At 40.0% G+C, this 22853-nt stretch overlaps 2 protein-coding genes across 2 annotated transcripts; one reads left to right on the forward strand and one right to left on the reverse strand.

Annotated features, from left to right (window-relative positions):
* The first annotated feature begins 5845 nt into the window (after positions 1-5845).
* On the forward strand, positions 5846-22283 carry LOC144665267 (uncharacterized). Its single transcript, XM_078526484.1, has 7 exons — positions 5846-5953; positions 7836-8164; positions 8746-8895; positions 17871-17987; positions 19192-19320; positions 19447-19523; positions 21181-22283. Exons 2-7 carry the CDS (start codon positions 7849-7851, stop codon positions 21823-21825), a joined length of 1434 nt encoding a protein of 477 aa, XP_078382610.1. The 5' UTR covers positions 5846-5953; positions 7836-7848; the 3' UTR covers positions 21826-22283.
* On the reverse strand, positions 10106-17064 carry LOC144666541 (uncharacterized). Its single transcript, XM_078527961.1, has 2 exons — positions 10450-17064; positions 10106-10262 (listed from the first exon to the last, which is right to left on the reverse strand). The coding sequence occupies exon 1, from the start codon at positions 17062-17064 to the stop codon at positions 10813-10815; it is 6252 nt and encodes a 2083-aa protein (XP_078384087.1). The 3' UTR covers positions 10106-10262; positions 10450-10812.
* Positions 22284-22853: the final 570 nt, after the last annotated feature.

The raw sequence follows: 22853 nt of genomic DNA on the forward strand, positions 1-22853 counted from the left end.
TCACAATTTAATGTTCAAAAAAGCTTCCCAAGAGTCTTAATTAGCCGCAGTGCTCTTCAAGTGTCATGAAATGGTCAAAAATGTAATCATTACCGTCTTTTATTGTAGTTTAATATACAATCTTCGTTCACTGTCCAAAATCCACGCGCGCAATTGGTTAAAATAGATCACGTGATTTTGCTTTACCTGTCGTCAGCAAACTCCGACAGTGCAGTATTGACAATAATGCACAAAAATCGTGCATTATTGAAAATGTCTTCAGCTTCAAGGTTTGAAGAAGTGGAAGAAAAATGTATTCCTCAAATTATCAACGATCCAATACCAAACAAAATCAAAGAGGATAACAACTTGAAGCGCGTTCGTGTTCAAAGGTAAACTGCAGCTCAATAAATACATTTTTGCGTGCGATTGACTTGCTTGTAGTTTCTTGCCATCGACTCGCTTTGAACAAGCTTCTCGCTGACTGTATTTATGAACGACCACAGCAGCTGATGAACGATTTTATGAACCATTTTAAGCTTTATTTCTGTACAGCTTATTTGTGATTTTTATATTATTGATGGACTTGATGTAATCCCGTGTAATTAAACTTATGTACTACTACACATCTTATTTTTAAACATTAAGCTTATTGCTTGAAGTTCGTTAAGTCGATGATCGCTTGCAGTGTACTCAGATTGTATATTAAAAGTGTTAGAGTCTGTCCGTTCGTGTTTTGTTGACAAATACACGCACTTGCTGGCCTCACATTGAACTCGAAATTTTCAATACTGCACTCGGCTACGCCTTGTGCAGTATTGAAAATTTCTCGTTCATTGTGCGGCCAGCGCGTGCGTGTATTTGTCAACAAAACACTTACAACAGTCTCTAACCCATAATCACAATTTCGGGCTTAAAAACAGCACCATCAAGAGTCTTGATTAGTCATATTGCTAAACTGCACAAAGTCACAAAGTAAATAGCCCAAAAATTGAACTCATAGAAAAATTGACATCGAGTCGACAACTAAAAAACATTTTCAAAGGGAAAATATGTGTTCCTTATTTCATACATCAGCAGACCTCTTAGAATATCAAATGCATCGATCTCGCGATTTCAGTTCAAAATTATCATGCTACAGAAAGTTTGTATTGATAAGTTAAACGAAAGCCACACAGTGATAAAAGACTCCTGGAAAGTTTTAATTTAAAGAAGAAATCAATCAAAGCACCGCCTGATTTCTAGTGGGGTGGGGGAGGGGGGGGGGGGGGGCATAAACTAATCTTAAAAAAAGAATTCGAAGAGGTGGAAACTATTTCTATTTGAACAGAAACATTATCGTTGAACATTGCCTAAAAAAAAAAAAAAAAAAATTGGTTGTTTGATTGAAGTGAGCGGTTGATCTGAATGTTTCATAACTGTCATAGCAACCAGAAACAGTGCACGTGTAGAAAAAAACAACAAAGCATGACGATTTTTTGCCATTCTTTTAAGTTTTAAATTTAAGACTGTGTTAGTATCTATTTTTGAAAGAAACGTCTGTATTATAAAGGAGTTGTTTAAAACTAAAATTACTAATTTTTTGTTCAATTTCCAATACGCAACAACACGGCATTCTTGTCATTGCAATTTGTGTTCAAGGTAAAAATCTTTGGTGTTTTTTTAATTTTATTTCGCGACATTACGTGAAATTTAAACATCATGAGCTGAAAAAGGGCATTTTTTAATTAAATAACTGTAAAGCTGTGTGGATTGTTGAGTGTATCTTTTTTTTTTTAAATTTGCTGATTTAAGGCCCAGTAAAACAGGTAACATTTACTTTCAAATTGTCTCGTAACACTGTGGTATTCTAAGTTGTGAAGTGTTGGTGACACTTGCAACGCATCCGCAGACTTTCTAAGAATAATCAAGCCGTCTTGGGAACACCATGGTAAGGTAGATTGTATTTCTTAATGTGGATTTACGCCGCAATTATTGCTTAATTAACCGACTCCTTGTGTTGTTACAATTTTGTTCAAAATTCGCCTGCGCTGCGTGTTTAGTTGATTCGCTTGTAGCGACGCTTACTCGATGAGATACCAAAAGTTTTGCTTTCAAAAAGTAACGCAATGTGTTTAATTAAATAAAGTTTTATCAGGGTTTTTTGTTGGCAGTGATTTATCGAATTTGGTTAAAAGTGATCTCGCTTGGAAAGCAGTGTGCATTTTGCTGCTTTATTCTTCCTCCCTCTTCGGTCAAACTGTAATATGTCAAAGGTTTATGTTGTTTACTGAATTTGGACTCTTTCATGGGATGTCTGAAAGCTTTTTATGGATCAGGAGCAAGTATTCATGAAGAAAAGGCAACATTCTGTTAATCAACGCGATAATATTGGTTTGGTTTGATGGCTACGCTGAAGGCTTCGTGTTCTATGGCTGTCACGCAATCTACGGCAAAATGTTACCTGGGCTCTCGCTTAAAAGGAATACAACTTGCAGCCAAATCATAAATACTTTGACAAGAAACCATAGCTATTTGTTTTTTAAACTTATCGAAGGCGTTCAAACGGAGAAATCCGGATAATGAGATCGACAGCAGCAGAAAAACCGTAATTGTTTGGTACTGGCCTGGGAGTGTGAAATCGGCCGAAGCGGCAAAAACAGTGCACCATTAAAAAAAATACATTCGCTGGTCCAATTTCAACACTGGCTTAAAACATATTCCTATGTATGGCGAGTAACTTGCTGTTTGTTTTATATTTGTATCTTCCCGGACCCTTGAGAAACTGGAATTCGAAAATGCCTAGTTTTGCGACTTTTGAAAATGTCGGGAAGCATGCCTTCTTAGTTTGCATGCAGATCGTGAATGATATACAGAGAAGATTTGTTCTAGTATGCATTTAAACAACCAAAGGACGAGTGTTATGTTGATGTAAATTGGAGTATGTTGCTTGAATAAATCTAGAGATATACGCTGCTAAAGTTGACCTAAAATCACAACTTTTGTCACGCCACGGGGGCAATTTTTGGGGGGGGTGGTCTGTTCTCGAAAACAATAAAGTCAATCAATCAAAAAATGTTACCATGGTTACTAGTTAGGTAAGGCCTCCATACCGTATAAATATGGTAGAGATCGGCCGACCCCCTTCTTCGGGCCGCTGCCTGGATCTCTGAGTCAGAAGCTCTTAACTTGTTACATGCCTCGTTTGACTTCCGCTAGTGTTATTTTTAACCTAAACAGCACATATTTTTATGTATCAAACAAGCCCACGGTGAGAGAAAATTAATTCGCATGGAGACGAATTATGAATGAACACACAAACATAACAGTAGTTTGCAAACAGTCAGTTGATACCAACGCTACTCCAAGGTAGAGAAGTCTTCTTGAATCCAAGACTATCTACATACCAAGCGTTTATTTTTTATAACTTAAAAAACTGATACATAGGTTACACCAACATCCGTTATGAGGATTTACAAAGCGGAGATCACTCGAGAATCACTTTGGGAAGCTGCCTGACTCACCAGTTGTCAAAAACACCTAGGACGCAGAAACTGAAACTGGTTTTATTGTGACGATACAGAACACCTTGAATAAGGTAAGACGACTAAACACCTTTGGCATTATCTAAATAACCCCGCAATTTAAAGGAAACACTTTATTGGTGTGTCAGAACTCTCTACGGTTAGACGTTTTATGATTATAAAGAAGGATTCTTTTGGAGAGTGTTTTAAAAAAAGCTATTTCAAGGTTAGAAAAATAAATCAATATTTTATTTGGCTCGAACTCTTCGAATTTCTAAAGTGATGTTTTTGAAATAAAGCGATACACAACTGCTCTAATTCTAGTTCACAATTTAATGTTCAAAAAGCTCCCTTAAGAGTCTTAATTAATTAGCCACAGTGCTCTTCAAGTCTCATAAAATGGTCCAAAAATGTAATCATTACCGTCTTTAATTGTAGTTCACAATTTCGGGCTTAAAAACAGCACCATCAAGAGTCTTGGTTAGTCATAAAATTATTGCTAAACTACACAAAGTCACAAAGTAAATAGACCAAAAATTGAGCCGATAGAAAAATAGACATCGAGTCGACAACTGAAAACATTTTCAAAGGGAAAATATGTGTTCCTTATTTCATACATCAGCAGACCTCTTAGAAAATCAAATGCATCGATCTCGCGATTTCAGTTCTTAATTATCATGCTACAGAAAGTTTGTATTGATAAGTTAAACGAAAGCCACAAAATGATAAAAGACTCCTGGAAAGTTTAATTAAAAGAAGAAATCAATCAAAGCACCGCCTGATTTCTAGTGGGGGGCAAAAACTAATCTTAAAAAAAGAATTCGAAGAGGTGGAAACTGTTTCTATTTGAACAGAAACATTATCGCTGAACATTACCTAAAAATAATACAAATTGGTTCTTTGATTAAAGTGAGTGGTCGATCTGAATGTTTCATAACATTGGCATAGCAACCAAAAACAGTCCACGTGTAGAAAAAAACAAAGCATGACGATTTTTTGCCACTTTTTTTAAGTTTTAAATTAAAGACTGTGTTATTCTTTTTGAAAGAAACGTCTGTGTTATAAAGTACTTGTTTAAAACTTAAATAAATAATTATTTGTTCAACTTTCAATACGCAACAACACGGCATTCTTGTCATTGCAATTTGTGTTCAATGTAAAAATCTTTGGTGTTTTTTAATTCTTTTTCGCGACATCCTCGGAAAGAAATCCATGCTTTGGAAAAATTAAATGTAATCTACGCATAATTCATAAATTTTAAAACTAGCTTTTGTCACAGACTCAATTTCAAAGCGACGATAATTAGAAATAAAGTTGCCTGACTCTTCAGTTACCGTTAAAAGCAAATTTAGCGGTAACGTTTTGCTCTGTACAGGAAGATCAAGCCTTGAATAAATTTAATTGGACTTTGTTAATCAAAACTGTAAAAGCCAGGTGAAAATTTTAAAAGTTTAAGAGTTAAAACTCCCCGAAGAGCTGCCTGTCGACTTCCGAGGTTGACAAATACTTCAAGGAAGCTTTAAGTTGCTGGAGACATTTGCCTTTGTGAAAATACAAAAGACAATAGATAGAAATTATTATTGAAAACAAAGCGCAGTTGGGTATCTGTGAAAGCATTTATCTACAGTAAAAACTTTCATACAAGAAGTTATTTAATATCAGTGTGAAGTGCGCTAGAAACGCTTTACTATTTGACGTTTTATAATGATAAAAAAGTTATTTTGGTAGGAATCATGATTATATTAAAGAAGTTATTTACTCACTTACTAGCTCAGTCCTATTCGTGCGTGTTGCACAGAAGGCCGTAAAACAAGTTCTTAAAAGGTGAAATTAATTCATTTTTGCAACTCGGCACAGGCTGAAAATAACCAGAAAAATCAGTGCTCTTCCACCATCACTCTCCATTTACAAGTCACAATTTTTCAGAACTAGAAACTGCGAATTCAGAGACAGCGAAATTTCTCCTCTTTTTAACAATTTTTAAAGAATGATATCGAGCCGACTGAACAATTTTTGTGAGTGGAAAAAAGGGTCTTGGAGTTAACTGAAAGTCTTTGTTACTTAACTTGTTACATGCATGCCTCGTTTGACTTCCGCTAGTGTTATTTTGAGCCTAAACAACATATATTCAAATATACTAAACAAGCCCACGGTGAGAGAAAATTAATTCGCATCGAGGCGAATTATGAATGAACACACAAACAAAACAGTAGTTTACAATCATTCAGTTGATACCAACACTACTCCAAGGTAGAGAGCTAGAAGAATTACTAAATCTAAGACTATCTACATACCAAGCGTTTAGAAAACTGATACATAGGTTACACCAACATCCGTTATGAAGATTTACAAAGCGGAGATCACTCGAGAATCACTTTGGGAGGCTGCCTGACTCATCAGTTGTCAAAAAAAACTACGACGCAGAAACTGAAACTGGTTTTATTGTGACGATACAGAACACCTTGAATAAGGTAAGACGACTAAACACCTTTGGCATTATCTAAATAACCTCGCAATTTAAAGGAAAGACTATTGATGTGTCAGAACTCTCTACGGTTAGACGTTTTATGATTATAAAGAAGGATTCTTTTGGAGAGGGTTCCAAAAAAGCTTTTTCAACGTTAGAAAAATAAATTTATATTTTATTTGGGTAGACCTCTTCGAATTTCTAAAGTGATGTTTTTGAAATAAAGCGATACCCAACTACTCTAATTCTAGTTCACAATTTTATGTTCAAAAAGCTCCCTTAAGAGTCTTAATTAGCCGCGGTGCTCTTCAAGTCTCATGAAATGGTCCAAAAATGTAATCTCTGATGATGATCGAACAGATCGAAAGCGTTTAGCATCAATTTTAACAGCTTTTACCTTAAGTTTTATTTTTAACCTTTTATCGGCGAAATGTATATAAAAATGTAATCATTACCGTCTTTAATTGTAGTTCACAATTTCGGGCTTAAAACAGCACCATCAAGAGTCTCGGTTAGTCATATTGCTAAACTACACAGTCACAAAGTAAATAGCCCAAAAATTGAACCCATAGAAAAACTGACATCGAGTCGACAACTGAAAACATTTTCAAAGGGAAAATATGTGTTCCTTATTTTATACTCCAGCAGATGTTATTTTCAACCTGACCGACATGTATTTATATACATAAAACATTAGCCGACAAGGGGAGAAAGAAACAATAAGTAAAATATCATAATTTAAAATATCATAAAATATCATAAAGCGAATTATTAACAAAACATGTACAGCTAGACTAAATAGCGTGGGTGAAAACAGTTTGGATAAAACCAATGTTTCTCTAAGAATGTCAAATGTGGTGTATGTAACATACTGTGTGCATGTCTATAGTTTGCCTTGATAAGTTAAACGAAATCCCTCAGTAATAAAAGACTCCTGGAAGTTTTAATTAAAAGTAGAGATCAATCAAAGCACCGCCTGATTACTAGTGGGGGGCAAAAGCTAATCTTAAGAAATAATTCGAAGAGGTGGAAACTGTTTCTATTTGAACAGAAACATTACCAATGACGACTTTTTTGCCACTTCTTGAAGTTTTCATTTAAATACTGTGTTAGTAGCTATTTTTGAAAGAAACGTCTGTATTACAAAGGAGTTGTTTAAAACTTAAATTAATAATTTTGTTCAATTTTATACGCAACGAGGCATTTTTGTCATTGCAATTTGTGTTTAAGATTAAGATCTTCGGTGTTTTTTAATTCTATTTCGCGACATTGCGGGGAATTTAATCGTCAAGAGCTGAAGAAAAGGGGATTTTTTTAATTAACTGTAAAGCTGTGTCGATTGTTTGGTGTATCTTTTTTGTTGAAATTTGCTGATTTAAGGCCCAGTAATACAGGCAACATTTACTTTCAAATTGCCTCGTAACACTGCAGTATTTCAAGTTGTAAAGTGTCGGTAACTGTATTACCACCAATATTCCATATTGCGGCAACATGTTGCGCAAAGTTGAACTCATGTTTACTAACACGAGAGGTAACGCGCGCAGACACTCGAGAACTTGCAATAAATTAACAAAAAAATTGAAAGAAATCGAAAGTCCTTGGTTTTTAGCGTTTATTGCAAAACACAAAGGTAGAGTTTGAAAACGTCTACCGGACGTTTTCAATTTTTGAAAATTTGAGATGCGAACTTCATTAACACCATCTTTTTAGTCTCAGGATAATGGTGTTTATAGTAATATTTTTTTAACAAACCAAGACCAGTATTTAAGGATTCTATATCCAAATATGTCCTTTGGCTTGTAAATGTTCGGGTTCATGTTCATGATAACTTCAACATCACGCACTATCAGGAAAAGATGTCAGTTATATATTTTCTTGCGTTACAGATTCACATGCAAAATGATGTCGATATATCTCCTAAGCATCGTGACTGCCCTTGTTATATACCAGTCACTTGCAGAGATAGCTGATGAACAGTGTGGAAGCCATTATTCTATCTTTGGCATGATGCTACGAGGACACACATTCAAGACGTTGAACACGTCAATCTCATTTGAGTGTCACCATGCTTGCAATGACGATATCAGATGCCAAAGCTTCCATTACGTCTTCAAAGAAAATGTGTGCGAGTTGAATAACCGAACCAAAGAGGCCAGGCCCGAGGACTTCGTCCCAGACTTACACAGATATTACTTTAGACGAGACAAGGGATTAGGTGAGTTTGTGAAATAAAAAGAAGACAACGTTAACACATTAAAGAAGTATTATCTTTGAACGTCTTAAGGAAGATATAACCTTATTTTGGGGTTAGAAGACGCGCGGCAACAACCTAAAAACGTTATTCTCGCGTTTTTTAATCAGTTGCAATCCATTTTCATCCTAGCCATCCGCAGCCAAACACTCTTGTAAACAGTTTCAGTGCTCTAATATAGCGGTTGTTTATTATTTATCTTTAGGTTCCCTACAATACAAATTTAATTTTTGGCTGTCCAAAAATCTGTTAAAAGCCGTAAATATAATAAAATGGGCAGCAAATGGACAACATCATCACATACATTTTTCTCCTTAATAGCTCTGGTGGAAAGAAACAAAAATAAACAGAAACAAGCGTGCGACCAGCAAAAGTACAGGAGTAGCAATTTGTTAACGTTTTTTGTTTTTTATTTTTTTATTTTTTGCTTTCATTTTTTGGCTGAGGAAACCCAGTTTTAGTGCTTCTAGGATCCATTCCTTAGTTGCCTGATAAAACAGCAATGTATTTAAGTAACTCTAAGTTTCCTTTTTTTATTTGTCCAGTATCCTTAGGTTCCATCCCTGAGCTTCCCGCTGAAACGTGCAAAGAAATCAAGGCGAGTGAAGGAGGACAAGCGGTCAACGGCAAATACTGGTTTGATTCTATTTTACCTGGGAAAGTCGTTCTTGCTAACTGCAGCATGGAAACAGAAGGTAAAGTATTTTGCTTTTAAGTCGTCTAATATGAATACAATCAACGCAATATTTTAACAATAGAGTGTTTCTGTCGAGGAACTATCGGCTGATAGTTGCCCCGCGGAAATTTGATGTTCTTAAAACAAATATTAGCCCGAGAAGCGAAGCTTCGAGGGCAAATATGCTAGTTTTAAGAACATCAAATTTCCAAGGGGCAACTATCAGACCGATAGTTCCGAGACAGTAACACTCTATTGACTTTATTGTTCACCACTAAATTTTCTTCCGCGCGCACATACAAAAACAAGCATCGTGAATTATTTTTACTTTTGAGGATAAAAAACTCAATTGAAAGCCGAAATTTAACAAACGAAACAAAACCAGACGAGAAACCCATTAAATGCAGTGAATTTGGTTGGGTTTTTTGGTCTGCAGGCAGCTTGTTTACAAAAAACAGTCACGGGCGGGCACTATCGATCCGGGCATTTTTCACGGGAGGGCACTATGGGCTGATAGTGCCCTCCGGCGGACGGGCACTATCGCGTCACGTGTTCAATTTAAACCAATCAGAATCGGAGAAAATTTAGTGGTGAACTATAAAATCTTATAGTAAATGGTTTGAACCCAGGAGTAACAGTAGGTCGTCGTATAGTGTGAACGTCCGGCTGAAAGTAGTTCTGAAGAGAACTGTTGTTGGTGACTGACGTTTCGACAACCTGGGCTGAAGTCATCTTCAGAGTCAATAATCATGTTATCAACTTAAAAAGCTCCCTATGATTGTGATTCATTGTAACGTTGATCGTACGCAGAACAGAGGAAAATCAGTTCGAACTGAAGATGGAAACTTCTGTGTTTTTTCAACACTCCCGACGAAGACTACAATGTACAAAGGCGGAAAGCATAGTCTGAACTGTTACCATGGCGAATTCAGGAATGAAACTTAGACCGGAACTGAATCAATCAATATGGATATCGTTACAGTGATAGTCACTGGCAACCCCTATTCTTGTTTTGTTTTCCTAGAAATATAACTCTTCAATCCCGGCTGAAATCAATGCCCGATACCATTCCTATTGGACAATCTCTTCCTTACCATCCATTTAATTTCTAAATAAATGTTGCCTGTTAGGATAAATCGGTTTAAATCTAAGTCTGCAGAAGTCAGATGTCTACCCTGACAACACATCCACAATTCATTCGTATACCTTTAGTAGACTCCCACTGTAATGGTTTCGCTCAAGTTAGAAATGAAAGTCTCGCTCCCGGGTTGTTACACGCGCAGTCGAAAACACCAAGCCAATATAGGTTTACGATTGTTTCTTTAATTGTTCCTGCGTATTCCTATTCTTGTGGCCTCAGGGCATTTATCGAAGTGATGCGGTCAACTGAAATCATTACATTAAGAAATCATCTAAATATTCGTTTCTTTATAGCTAAAACATGATCACAAAACTAAGCGCACGTGATATCGGAAAGAACTAAAAACAGTTAAATCCAGCGAAACCTATAACCTTAGAATCACAAACTTTCATAACATTGTAACCTTAAATACTGAAGTAAATTGTCTCTTACCAACGTTCGCGGGTCTTGATTGCCTAGAGAATTTCGCTCTAACTTGTCTTCTAGTTTTCAATAGATCTTGATCTCAAGGTGTCTTAGGTAGAACTGAAATGCGAGCTATAATCTATACCTATCTATATGCGGTAATCAGGGCGGTAATGTAGATCAAACCACAAAATATTTCGCGACATATTCCGATTCTAACGGAAGCGGTTACATGGCTCCCCTAAATTATACCTTAATTTACTCTAATCACTGGCTTATTCGCAACAATAATAAATTTAAATTGTCTCATTGTTCATGTTATCCATAATCTAACGTTCATGGTACTCTATAAAACTTCTCTGATGGCTCCTCGACGGGGATTCCCGGTCTTCACTGATCTTCTGACATCAGCAGCACTAACTTGTGGATTGGTCTTTCCAGCTTTGACAGCGGCTGGTTTCTTTTTCCGTCTTGTGTCAGATTCGGACTGCCAACGTCCAGTCTCACCTTCCGTACTAATCCATCCTGGTCTGATTGGGCTTCAATGACACGACACATCTTCCACTGGTTTCTTGGGGTATCATCATCCTTGACGATCACGACGTCATTGACTTGAAGATTTCTCCTTGGTCGGGTCCACTTTTGTCTGGTTTGTAACGGAAGAAGAAACTCTTTCTTCCACCTGGACCAGAATTCGTTCGTTAAGTGTTGAACCCGTCGCCACCATTTTCTTGAATACAGGTCGGCTGAAGTGAATTTTCCCGGTGGAGGCAGAACTACCTTCGTTTTCAATGTCAGGAAGTGATTTGGCGTGAGTGGTTCTGCCGTATCATATGATGTGGTACCTTCTGCTGTTAGAGGTCGGCTGTTGACTACTGCCATTGCTTCACACATAAAGGTTCGTAGAGCTTCATCGTTCATTTGATGGCCGTTTTTCTCTAGTAGAGCGGAGAGCACGCTTCTCACGGTTCTTATTTGGCGCTCCCAAATTCCACCCATGTGACTAGCAGTTGGGACATTGAGTTTGACCTCAAACCAATCACAGCTTTCTTTCAGCATCTCTTGTTTTACTTGGTTTTGGTCCATTTCAGCAAGCGCCTCCTTCAACTCTCTTCTTGCTCCAACGAAATTCGAGCCATTGTCGCTGCGCATCTGACGTACAGGACCGCGGATACATATGAAACGACGAAGGGCGTTTATGTAGGAGTCTGTTTCCAAGGAGTTGGCAACTTCCAGATGAATGGCTCTTGATACTAGGCATGTGAACAGTACTCCATATCTTTTGAGTTCCTTGCGTCCTTCTTTCACGTACCAGGGTCCGAAATAATCCACTGCACAATATGTGAAAGGAGGGGCTGGTGTTAGTCTGTCTGCTGGGAAGTCTGCCATCTTCTGTTCTTGCACCTTCGCTCTAAGCCTTCTGCAAGTGACGCATTCATGGACAAGCCTGGATACTACTGAGCCACCGCCTATGATCCAGTAGCCAGAGGAACGGATTTCGTTAAGGGTAATTCCCTTTCCTTGATGTAGAGCCCTTTCATGGTAGTGTCGGGCTAGGAGCTTGCTAACATGTCCTTGTCCAGGCAGAACAATAGGGTGCTTTACATCTTCGGATACGCTAGCTTGCTTTATTCGTCCGCCAATTCTTACTAGATTGCTGCGATCTAGAAACGGATCCAGGCGGGAGAGGGGACTGGCTCCTTTAGGTTTCTGAACCCTGGATCTTGAATCATCTTCTCTGTGGGTTTCGTTATCTTTAGTTATATTCTTCAGCTTTCTTGTTTCTTCTTTAAAGGCTTCCTTTTGCACGTGCTTTATAATTTCTTTTTCTGCTTCCGTTAATTCGTCAACGTCGACCGGACGATACTCGCGTGCTGCATATCTTGCCTTCACTCCATTCGTGGTTGCCTGCCTCCCACGTGTTCGTTCTAGTAAGATCTTTCGGTATCTCAGGCACACGGCAACGGCGCGTTTTGCTCTGAACCAACTTGAAAAGTATTCCAGCCGTCGAGGAAGGTTCCTGTATTGCTCTTCGTTTGTCACGCAGGTTGTGAAGGAGGATGCTTTCCTTACTTCTTTATCGTCAGGCTGTAGGGGTTCAGGTTTGCTCCTGTCTAAATTCTCCCAGCTATCGTGGTGATCCCATAGGAAAGATGGCCCTCGTAGCCACCTGGAAGACTGCAGGAGGTCTTTGGGGCTGAGACCACGTGAAGCATCGTCAGCCGGGTTGTTCTTTCCGTCAACGTATTTCCATTGTTCGGGGACGGTGCGTTCTCTAATCTGCTGAACTCTGTTTGCAACAAAGGTGTGAAACCGGCGTGCATCATTGTGGATGTATGCCTGAACTACTTTGCTATCGGTCCAGAACACTTCTTCTACTTCATCGTATCTCAGCTCTCGGTTCAGCATCTCGCTTACTCGGACAGATATCACAGCGGCTGCCAGTTCAAGGCGCGGTATGGTTATCGGCTTCAGGGGGGTAACACGTGCCTTACCCATAACTAGTGAGCAGTTCACTTGGTTTCTGGTGTCCACCAGACGGAGATAAGAGCACTGGCCGTATCCTTCTGTGCTAGCGTCCGAGAAGTGATGTAGCTCGACTTTCTTGAGGCTTTCCATTTCCTTTAATTTGAAGCATCTTGGGACTTCCATCATCTCTAGAAGGAGAAGTTCATTTCGCCACATTTCCCACTGCATTCTCAGCTCGTCAGGTATGGCGTCATCCCAGCCTATGTTTTCTTTGCATAGCAGCTGTAATATTCTTTTTCCTCGTAGCAGGAATGGGGCGGCAAAACCAAGCGGGTCATATATTGAGCTAACTGTTGACAGGATGCCACGCCTCGTCAGTGGTTTATCCTTGAGGGTAATACGGAACTTGAAAACGTCGTTCTCAATGTTCCATTCTACGCCAAGCACACGTTCGGGAGGAAGTAAATCACGGTTCAAATCAAGTTCCTTGATTTCCTTCGCGCGTGACTCTACTGGTGTGGACTCGACGACTTCTTTGCTGTTAGAGGTAAACTTGTGGAGTCTGAAGCCGCCTTTCATGCACATCTCAGTGCTGTTCTTGATCAATTCAATGGCTTCTGGTACTGTAGGGACTGACTTAAGCCCATCATCAACGTAGAAATTCTCCTTAATAAAGGAAGCTGCTTCTACTCCAAACTCATTTACACCGTCATCAGCGGCAGTTTTTAGGGCTAAATTGGCACAGCCCGGGGAGGAGGTGGCACCAAATAGATGTACCGTCATTCTATATTCTGTTGGCTCCTTCGAGGTGTCTCCTTGCTCCCACCAAAGAAAGCGGAGAAGGTCGCGATGTTCTTTATTGACGTGGACCTGGTGGAACATGCCCTCAATGTCACAGGCGAATGCCACAGGTTCTTGTCTGAAACGACACAGGACACCAACCAGGGAGTTCGTCAGATCGGGGCCTTGCAGAAGATGGCGATTAAGGGAATGTCCCTGGAATTCTGCTGAACAATCGAAGACCACTCGTAGCTTCTCGGGTTTCTTAGGGTGATACACCCCATGGTGAGGGATGTACCAAAGTGTTTCATATTGCTCGGGGGCCTTCTCTGCGTGACCTTCTTCTATCATCTTCTGCATAAATGTCACGTAATCTTCCTTGTATTTCGAGTCGATAGCAAATCTTCGACTTAACTGCTTCAATCGTGCTTCAGCGTGTTTCTTGTTGCATGGCAAGTGAACGTTTTCGTTGCGAAGTGGCAAGGGAATTTCATAGTGCCCATCGTCTGCTCTATGAATACCGTTAGAGGTAATGTTCAAAAACTTCAAATCTTCCTGAGATGTGGCTAAGTTCGCATCTTTAGACTCGGAAAAGTCCTGCTCGAACATTTTCTTGATGGCCGAGGGTGCCATTATCTCCTTGCAACTCTTCAGAGGGATGAACTTGCCAGTCGAGGCTTCGTTGCTTGCTATTTCTCGTGTAGCAATACGATGGCATCCAGCTGTCATCTCAGCTTCGTCATCATGATCCCCATGGTTTCTGGCTCCTACCACTCCCCAGCCCAAAGTTGTGCGTATAGCGTAGGGGTCATTTGACTTTCCAGGGACTATGGATCTCGGCTTTAAGGCACGAACGCAATTGTTGCCGATCAATAAACCAATGCTTAAGTGCTCTTCATATGGCGGGATCTCATCTGCGATTTTCTCTAAGTGGTCGTACTTGCGGGCGGTTTCCGGGCGAGGAATTTGTCCGCGCTGGCCTGGTATCTGTGTTCTTGTGTACGTCTTAGGGAGGGGTATGTCTACTTTGCCGTCAAAACGTGAAACTACCAGGTCTTCGATTCTTTGTGTGCCGATTTTCTCTATGGCGTGCATGGTGCCCAGCTCTAGCTGTATGGCAGGACCAGTAACTCCAAGCTTGTTTATTACGTCATCTGTAATGAAACAGGTATCACTTTGATCATCGAGCACGGCGTAGGCTTTGACTCGGCGATCCGGGTCATTCTTGTGATGAATCCATACAGGAAGAATCATTGAGGTTGTAGTATCACTGCAGTTCACGCAGTTGTTCGTGGCTCTGACGGTTTCTTGTGTGATTTCTTGTCTTCCCTCTTCAGCTGGGAAGCGATGGAGGGAGGTTGCATGTGGCTTCTTACACACCTCGCAGTGCTTTTTCTGCTGGCATTGTCGAGCTGTGTGACCTTGGCTTAGACAGGAGAAGCATATTCCTCTTGACATGCAAAGTTCTAATTTTTCTTTGAACGGCTTTTGCAAGAAGCTCTTGCACGTGGCTAGACTGTGTTTTCCTTTACACAGCACGCACAAACTCGCATCCGGGGGGTCCTTGCGTGACGATTCACTGCCCGTAGTGGTTAAGGAGGTGCTGTGGCGATCCGTCTTTTCCTTTCTTTCGAAGTTTCGCCTCGTCTTATCCACAGGAGGGTTTCTTTCTTTTTCCAATTCCTTTTTTGTTGAAGTTAAAGCATCGTGAGAAAATACAGGGTGATTGGCGTCCAGGGATGCTTCTTGTGTAAACTCGACGAAGTTTGCGAAGGAGTATTCACCACACTTTGCCTCTAATTTCTTTGCGCTTTCTCTCCACTTATTGCCGTAGAAGGTGGGCAGGCGAGCTGCGAGTTCTCGAATTGTAGAATAACTCTCGAGTTCTCTTAGGTACTTTACGGACTTCATCGTTTCCTGTGTCATGATTAGAAAGTCGCTAAATTCTTGTAGGTCTGCGCTTGTGACGCATGGCGTCCAGTTTCTTAGTTTGTTTTTGTACGCTTCGTAAATCCTGAAGGGGTCTCCGAAACGTTCTTTCAGCGTTTTCCTAGCTCTTTTGTAGGCGTCTTCGGTCCGCAATCCTAACAGTCCGCTAATCGTTTTTTGCGCTGCTCCACACGTGTATTCGCCTAAATAGTAAAGCTTGTAATTGGGGCGGACAACTTGGTCTTCAATCAGTGCGTCGAAGGCGTTTTCCCATTTTGGATACTCCAAGATATTTCCGTCGAAAACTGGAGGTTTGGGGACCGGAACCGTCATCTTTCGCAATAATTCGACTTGCGTTTTCTGTATTTCTGCGTTTTCAGCCTGGATACGCCAAATTTGGGAGTTGAAGTGATGTTCTGATTCGGTACTTCTCGCTGATTGGTTGATATCTCGATATGCAAGGGGCGTGTTCTCGTCAAATCGCGAGGGAAAGTGAGGCGGTGTTCCCGCGCTTCTATTTGCGATGTTTTCTTTTGCATCTGGTGATTGCTTTGGCGTTTTGACAACAATAGGGGAGTTAACTTCGTTATCTTTTTCTCTAATATCCTTGCGGGCAGGTTTTTCCGATTGTGGGTTACCAACTGTTTTAGAGTCGGAAATTCTTTCCTTTTCGGTCTGTCTTATCGACTTGTCCGTGGCTTCTCGCAGAACTAACGTGTCGTTTAATTCAGATTCTTGTAGGATTTTCTGAATTGCTTCGGCTGCGGAAAGTTCTCCATGCAATTCCTCTTGCTCATCTAAACGCTCGAGTTCCTTTTCTTGAAATTTCAATTCGTCACGCCGCCTTTCAATTTCCTGTCGCCTTTTGAGTGTGTCCAATTTCGCTTTAATTTTCGCGGTTTCGATTGCCGCTCGCTTTGAGGAGGTCGTTGACGACGATCGAAAGGACGACGCTGATTTTCTGGAGCGTTGTGATTTTTGCGAAATAAGCTCAACTCTTTCCAATTCTTGGTCTTTAATTCTGACTTTGATGTCCGCTAAACATTCTAATGCCGCATTGTCCATGGCGAGGAACTCGTCATGTGTCTCTTGTTCCTTGTCCGGAAGTTCTAATCTGATCAAAAGATCAGTCACGTTTTCATGTGCGGCTCGAAAGGTTTTCAAGTCAGCTTCTAAACCGTCCTTGCAAGCATTAAGTTTTACAAGGTCCACCGGCTCTCTTAATGTTTCATAGATGGTGTTCATACGCAATCGAAGGTCCTTCAGCGAGGTTTGTCGTTTCTTCGTACCGATTTCCAAGTCGAATTCTAGACCCTTTTCGGTGCGGTTTCTACTCCGACGCTCACGGCATTCTTCGAATTCTTCGCTAGTAACGTGGCTGTTTTCTTCGAGGCTTTCATTGCAACCACGTGCTCCTTCTAAAGTACTAACTTCTTCGACATTTTCTGCCTTGTCGGTATCCATTGTCTAATTTTAGTTCATAATCCTTTTCAATTTGAGTTCTTAGAGTTCTTTTTAACCCTCGTTGTTGACTGTAATGGTTTCGCTCAAGTTAGAAATGAAAGTCTCGCTCCCGGGTTGTTACACGCGCAGTCGAAAACACCAAGCCAATATAGGTTTACGATTGTTTCTTTAATTGTTCCTGCGTATTCCTATTCTTGTGGCATCAGGGCATTTATCGAAGTGATGCGGTCAACTGAAATCATTACATTAAGAAATCATCTAAATATTCGTTTCTTTATAGCTAAAACATGATCACAAAACTAAGCGCACGTGATATCGGAAAGAACTAAAAACAGTTAAATCTAGCGAAACCTATAACCTTAGAATCACAAACTTTCATAACATTGTAACCTTAAATACTGAAGTAAATTGTCTCTTACCAACGTTCGCGGGTCTTGATTGCCTAGAGAATTTCGCTCTAACTTGTCTTCTAGTTTTCAATAGATCTTGATCTCAAGGTGTCTTAGGTAGAACTGAAATGCGAGCTATAATCTATACCTATCTATATGCGGTAATCAGGGCGGTAATGTAGATCAAACCACAAAATATTTCGCGACATATTCCGATTCTAACGGAAGCGGTTACACCCACCCCCACCTCCCCCAAACCACGAAAAAAGAAAAGAATTACATTTCTGTTTCTCAGAAAACAAGAACAACAGCAAAGTGACTTTAAAATTGCGATCACGTGGTAATGGTGTGCTTAACGGCACTAAAAATTAAACACGACATTTCAAATCACTCCTGAGGCTGTGTTTCTTATTGCAGATGTTGACGAGTGCAGTGCTTCCATTCCAGTCTGTGCTGCCAATGCTACATGTCAAAATACAAATGGCTCTTATGTTTGTGCTTGTGAACCTGGATTTAGTGGCATAAATTGCAACGGTAGGTGTAATAAGCTAAGTTTAAGGGTAGCTCCCGAGAGGGTTAATTAGAGTCACCACTAAAATTTGAGTCCCCGCATGAGATAGGGAGTTTATCTATGTAGTCCAATCGGGTATTTTCCCCCCGTGACAGAAGAACATCGTAAATTTTGCAGGCGTTTATTCTTGCTACATCTTCCATCACACTGGACTGAAGAAACATTGTGTGTTAACGAAGAAGTCAGTAAGAATAAACAAGGCCCAGCTTCGCGAGATCCTGGGAGTAGAGGAATCTGACTATATAACGTGTTAAATATATACTTGAATGTGGTTATTCTTGCTCATCCCTCATTTTAGATGTAGTGGTTCCGTTCTAGCCCTTGACGTCAATGAACTGTGGCGCTAAAAGACATTGTTATTTGCTTGCAATTTTGGCAACATTTATGTGGCGTCCTGGCATTGTTCTGCAAAAGCGCGCGGAATATCGCCTGACCTTAACCGAGGAGGTCGTAGAGATTTGCAAATACCGTTGGTCATTCACTTCATATTCATATTGAAGGCCAAGAAATCATTAGGATGTTACAAGAAATCAATAGCAACTTATATCGTCCAATATATGTCCCAACATGTCCGTGAGATTGTTAGCGATATCTTCTCATGTACATGTATAGGTGCACTTAAGAGGCTAAGGACGTTTATGTGTGAAGTTACAGTTATATTAATATACAAAGCTCTTTTCAAAAAGCATTTCGACTACTGCTGCTCTGCGTGGAACGGTCTCAGTAACAAATTAGCCATAAGCGTATCACAAAGTCATATTACTTTCCAGTGCTACCGCGCTCGGTGCAAAACTAGAAAAGGATAACCTATATACCAGAAGGGACAAAAGCGCAATATTTTCTGGAGTACTCACGGGGTCTGTTTAAATAATTTAGCGTAGAAATTGATATGATCTTAGAGACAAAGCAAATATGTTAGCACTACCTTAGCTCCGTACTGATTTCTTAAAAAAGTTTCTGCTACGGTGGGTGGCACAGTTGTGGAATAGCCTTCCACATAACGCCGGAAAGAGTAGTTATTCAGTTAAAAATGTAATCAGCTGCTTAATTTGGTCAATCTGTAAAGAGAAAACTTCTTGTTGGAACCTGATGTTGTGTAATTTAACAGTCTTGTTGGAACCTGATGTTGTGTAATTTAACAGTTGCATTTCTTTTTTAATTGTATAGATATCGATGAGTGCAGTGGTAAACAGATGTGTGACATAAATGCTAACTGCCAGAATACCTATGGGTCTTACAGTTGTTCATGCAAAGATGGATTTTACGGAGATGGAAAGAACTGTGCAATCCTACGTGGTATGTATTTAACCATCTAAGAATGCCTTGAACAAATATATTCCATTCATCCGTAAATCTGTACTCTTTATCATCGACCTTATGAACAACTAGGATGCATGCCATTTTTTTACCTTTTTCTCCTAGATTCGTGCAATGAAGTTTTGCACAGCAATTCAGCAGCGAGTGACGGAACTTACCGACTAACCGCATCTGCAATCCCGGTAAGTTTTTTTTTAATAGTAACAATGTACTAGTACAGACCATTTATTCGACTAAGCAGAAACAAAACGAAAACATATCAACCAGGTAAAAAGGTGGATAAATACGTGGAATAGGGGTTGGATCATTTTATGTTTGTTAACTCAGGGGCACCCATCGAGAATTTAGTTCAAAACCACTTAAAGATAGCACCGTTGAACGTATTTTAGTATTTAAACGGTAGATATAGGCATATTTTTATACTCTAAAAATTTTTTATCTGTTCGGATTTCCTAGCTGAAAGTCTAGTGATCCGAAAGTTATAGGGATCAAAACTTACCTTTTCGAAAAAATTCCAGCCAGAGAAGGGCTCCCGAAAATTCTAGGTGACCTTTTTAGAGTAAAAATCCGTTAAAAATGAACAATTATACCATTTTTTAGATATTCGAAAATCCTAGGAAAGGCAGGCAAGCAAAAAAATTAAAAAAATTACAATGAATGTTCCGGAAATTCTAGATCTCAAATTGTCTTCCAAACAGATATTTGAACGAAATATTCCGTCGGGTGCCCCTGTTAACTCAATGTGTGGCAAGGTTTTCTCGCGAGAAGCCGAGGATTTGCTGGAATCGATGGCTTTGAGGTTAATTTCTGGAATAATAAACTGCCGATAAATTTATTTCGGTCATATCGGGAAAAAAATGCGAATCTGATTGTGTGCTCTTGTGATATGACTTATATTAGTGGGAGTGCAGCTGGTTGTATTTGGCTAATAAGGGGCAGTGATTTAACACTGTATTTGGGCTTATTTTTTGTATTTTATATAAATTGAAAAAAAAAAAAGACTAAATTCTATATTTTAATGGCATACGAATTCGGTCGAAAGCTTTCTGTATCGTTTCTCGTCACACGTCGTGGTTGATTTGATGTGGCTTATGTATGTTTTCTGCAGGTGGCGAGGTCATTGGGTTGTTGTAGATGGGAATCAAATTGACTATGAAATTCATTCTTGATGACAGATGCGGTTGTGGTGTTACAGGATTTCAATGATTTGTGAGGCCGCAGTGCCAACAGTTACATATATGAACCTGTGCTTAAAAACAATTCAGATTTTGACATGCCATCTTGCGTAGTGTTACCTTGTTGTACATGTGGCAGCAAGAATGCTGTAATTAATATGTGATAGTTAAGCAAATTGGACTCCGGTCGCGTGGTCGTGTGTTAATAAGGACCTTCACAACGTAGTACGAGCAGTACTAGATTGGGTACGAGCAAGACTTAAATTTCAACCCTAGTTATGCTTTTCATTGTCACATTTCGCACTAATCTCGCACCAATAGTCTCCTTTTCAACTAATCAGAAAACTGGAGCAATGAGGGCTCTGAAAGTGTAAATTGATTAAAATTCTGAAGTCATGCTCATATTTTATCTCGTACTCGTACTCCAGCGAAGATCCATTTTCACTGTCACAGCCAAACACTGCATGTGCGGACACCGTAGGGATCAAAGAAAGAGTCATTATGAATTGGGTAATTCAAGACAAATTTTATGAGAAAAGGTGCTTTAAGCTACTGTCTGAAAAAAATAAATGACGTGTCCGTATTAAGTAAGTGTCCGTAAAGCGGAGTTCTACTGCCATAAAAAAGACCACTTGACATTGTTATCCCCATCAATTCTCCTTAGACGTATTGCGATATGACGTCAGCTGGCCAAGGTTGGACGCTGATTGCTCGGTTTTCAAACGATGATGCCACAAATTGGATGGATGATAGTGGGTACTGGTGGTATGATAAGGAAGTTGCCTTCGGAAATACAAGTGATCCCTCAATCAACACTGACATGATATCCCCATTATTCTGGCTGGTTAGCGGAAGCGAGTTCAAGATCACGCGCAGTGACGACTCCCAGCACACCGCTTTGCTGCAAACCTCAAGTAACTGTCTCGGTGGACAGACATTCCGCTCCAAAGTCACAAGCTATGGTGACTTCAGAAATGGCGCTATTTGGGCCAGTGACCAGTGTCTGGGGAGTTGCGCAATACAAAATGGCGGACTATACCAGACAACTGACGGGTTTCAGCAGACGGCATGCAGTGGTGACATACAAAGCTCCAACGCGATTGGCTTCTGGTGTGACTGGGCTGGAGGAGACGGTGCAGTGCTTATGATTGGTGGAGGAGGAACCAGTTGTTCACGTGCTGATCACGGGATTGGAATAACGGAAGCTAACGAGGCTTCATTTGTGTATAGTGAAAGTGGTGAAGCAGATTTTGGAAGTAATGGTGGTACGGGAACAACAGCCTACTCTTTAAACTTGTGGGTGCGTTGATTAGCGAGGATTGGGCTTAATCGTTCACCAAAAAAATTACGTATAACAAACATTGTTTCCTTAGAACCATCCTCTGCCAAAAAGCCCACTTTTTATATGAGGCATGTATTATTTCCCACCGAACCCCGCACCCCTAGATTAATGAAAAAAAAAATATTTTGACGCACTTGCTGCCTCAATTAGTTTTCAACAACCTTTTCCAAAAAAGATTCATACTGCCGCGAGCATGTAGAACGAAAGTGGGCCTTTCGTGGCTAAAAGTAAGGGACTTTGATTGATTGATTGATTGATTAATTGATTGATTGATTGGTTGGTTGGTTGGTTGGTTCATTTATCCATTGATTTGTTTTATTAATTTTTTTAAATATTAATTCGTGTGTTTGTTTGTTGTCATTTTTATTCATTAAATTGTTTCTCCACTATAACTCTACCTTATGTTACCTCTTCCATTATTACTCCACTATTCAAAGTCATTTGCATAGTACTTTATTATGCATGCAGGTCATAAGTCCCGTGGAAATGGCTAATTATCCCCATGGCTCTCTCCCATTGGTGTAGCGGTGCAATATTAACCGTTCCCTTCAGCGTGCACCTCAGTTCTAGGTCTTTCGACGGTAAAACACCACGACTACAGTTCAAATGTCGCTTCTTGCTCCCGCGCCGAACGCACCGAACACAGATCGCATGGATGCCTGGATTCTCGCAGCCAGTCAAGCCACAACGTTTGGGCGATCCAGCTTAATGGTTAACCGACGCTCTTTACTTTGGACTGAATACCGCGCCTTCTAATCGGTGAGAATAGTTCAACTTTGGTTTTGTTTGTTCTTTTGTTCTGGTTGCTTTAGGCCATCGTGGTTTGCCGCATGCATTTACAAAGATTCTGGGTTTATTTCTTGGTCTTGTTCCGCTCTGTGGTAGTAGAGTTTTTTGGCTGAGCTTGCTCAGGTTTGTTTGTAATATTTTCATCGCGGCCACGTTTTCACGGCTGAGTTTTTGCATAAATTTGTTTCTCACACCCTCCAAATTCT

This window comes from Oculina patagonica, chromosome 9 (genome assembly GCF_052425735.1).
Source record: "Oculina patagonica isolate OP01 chromosome 9, crgOcupat, whole genome shotgun sequence".
NCBI lineage: Eukaryota > Metazoa > Cnidaria > Anthozoa > Scleractinia > Oculinidae > Oculina > Oculina patagonica.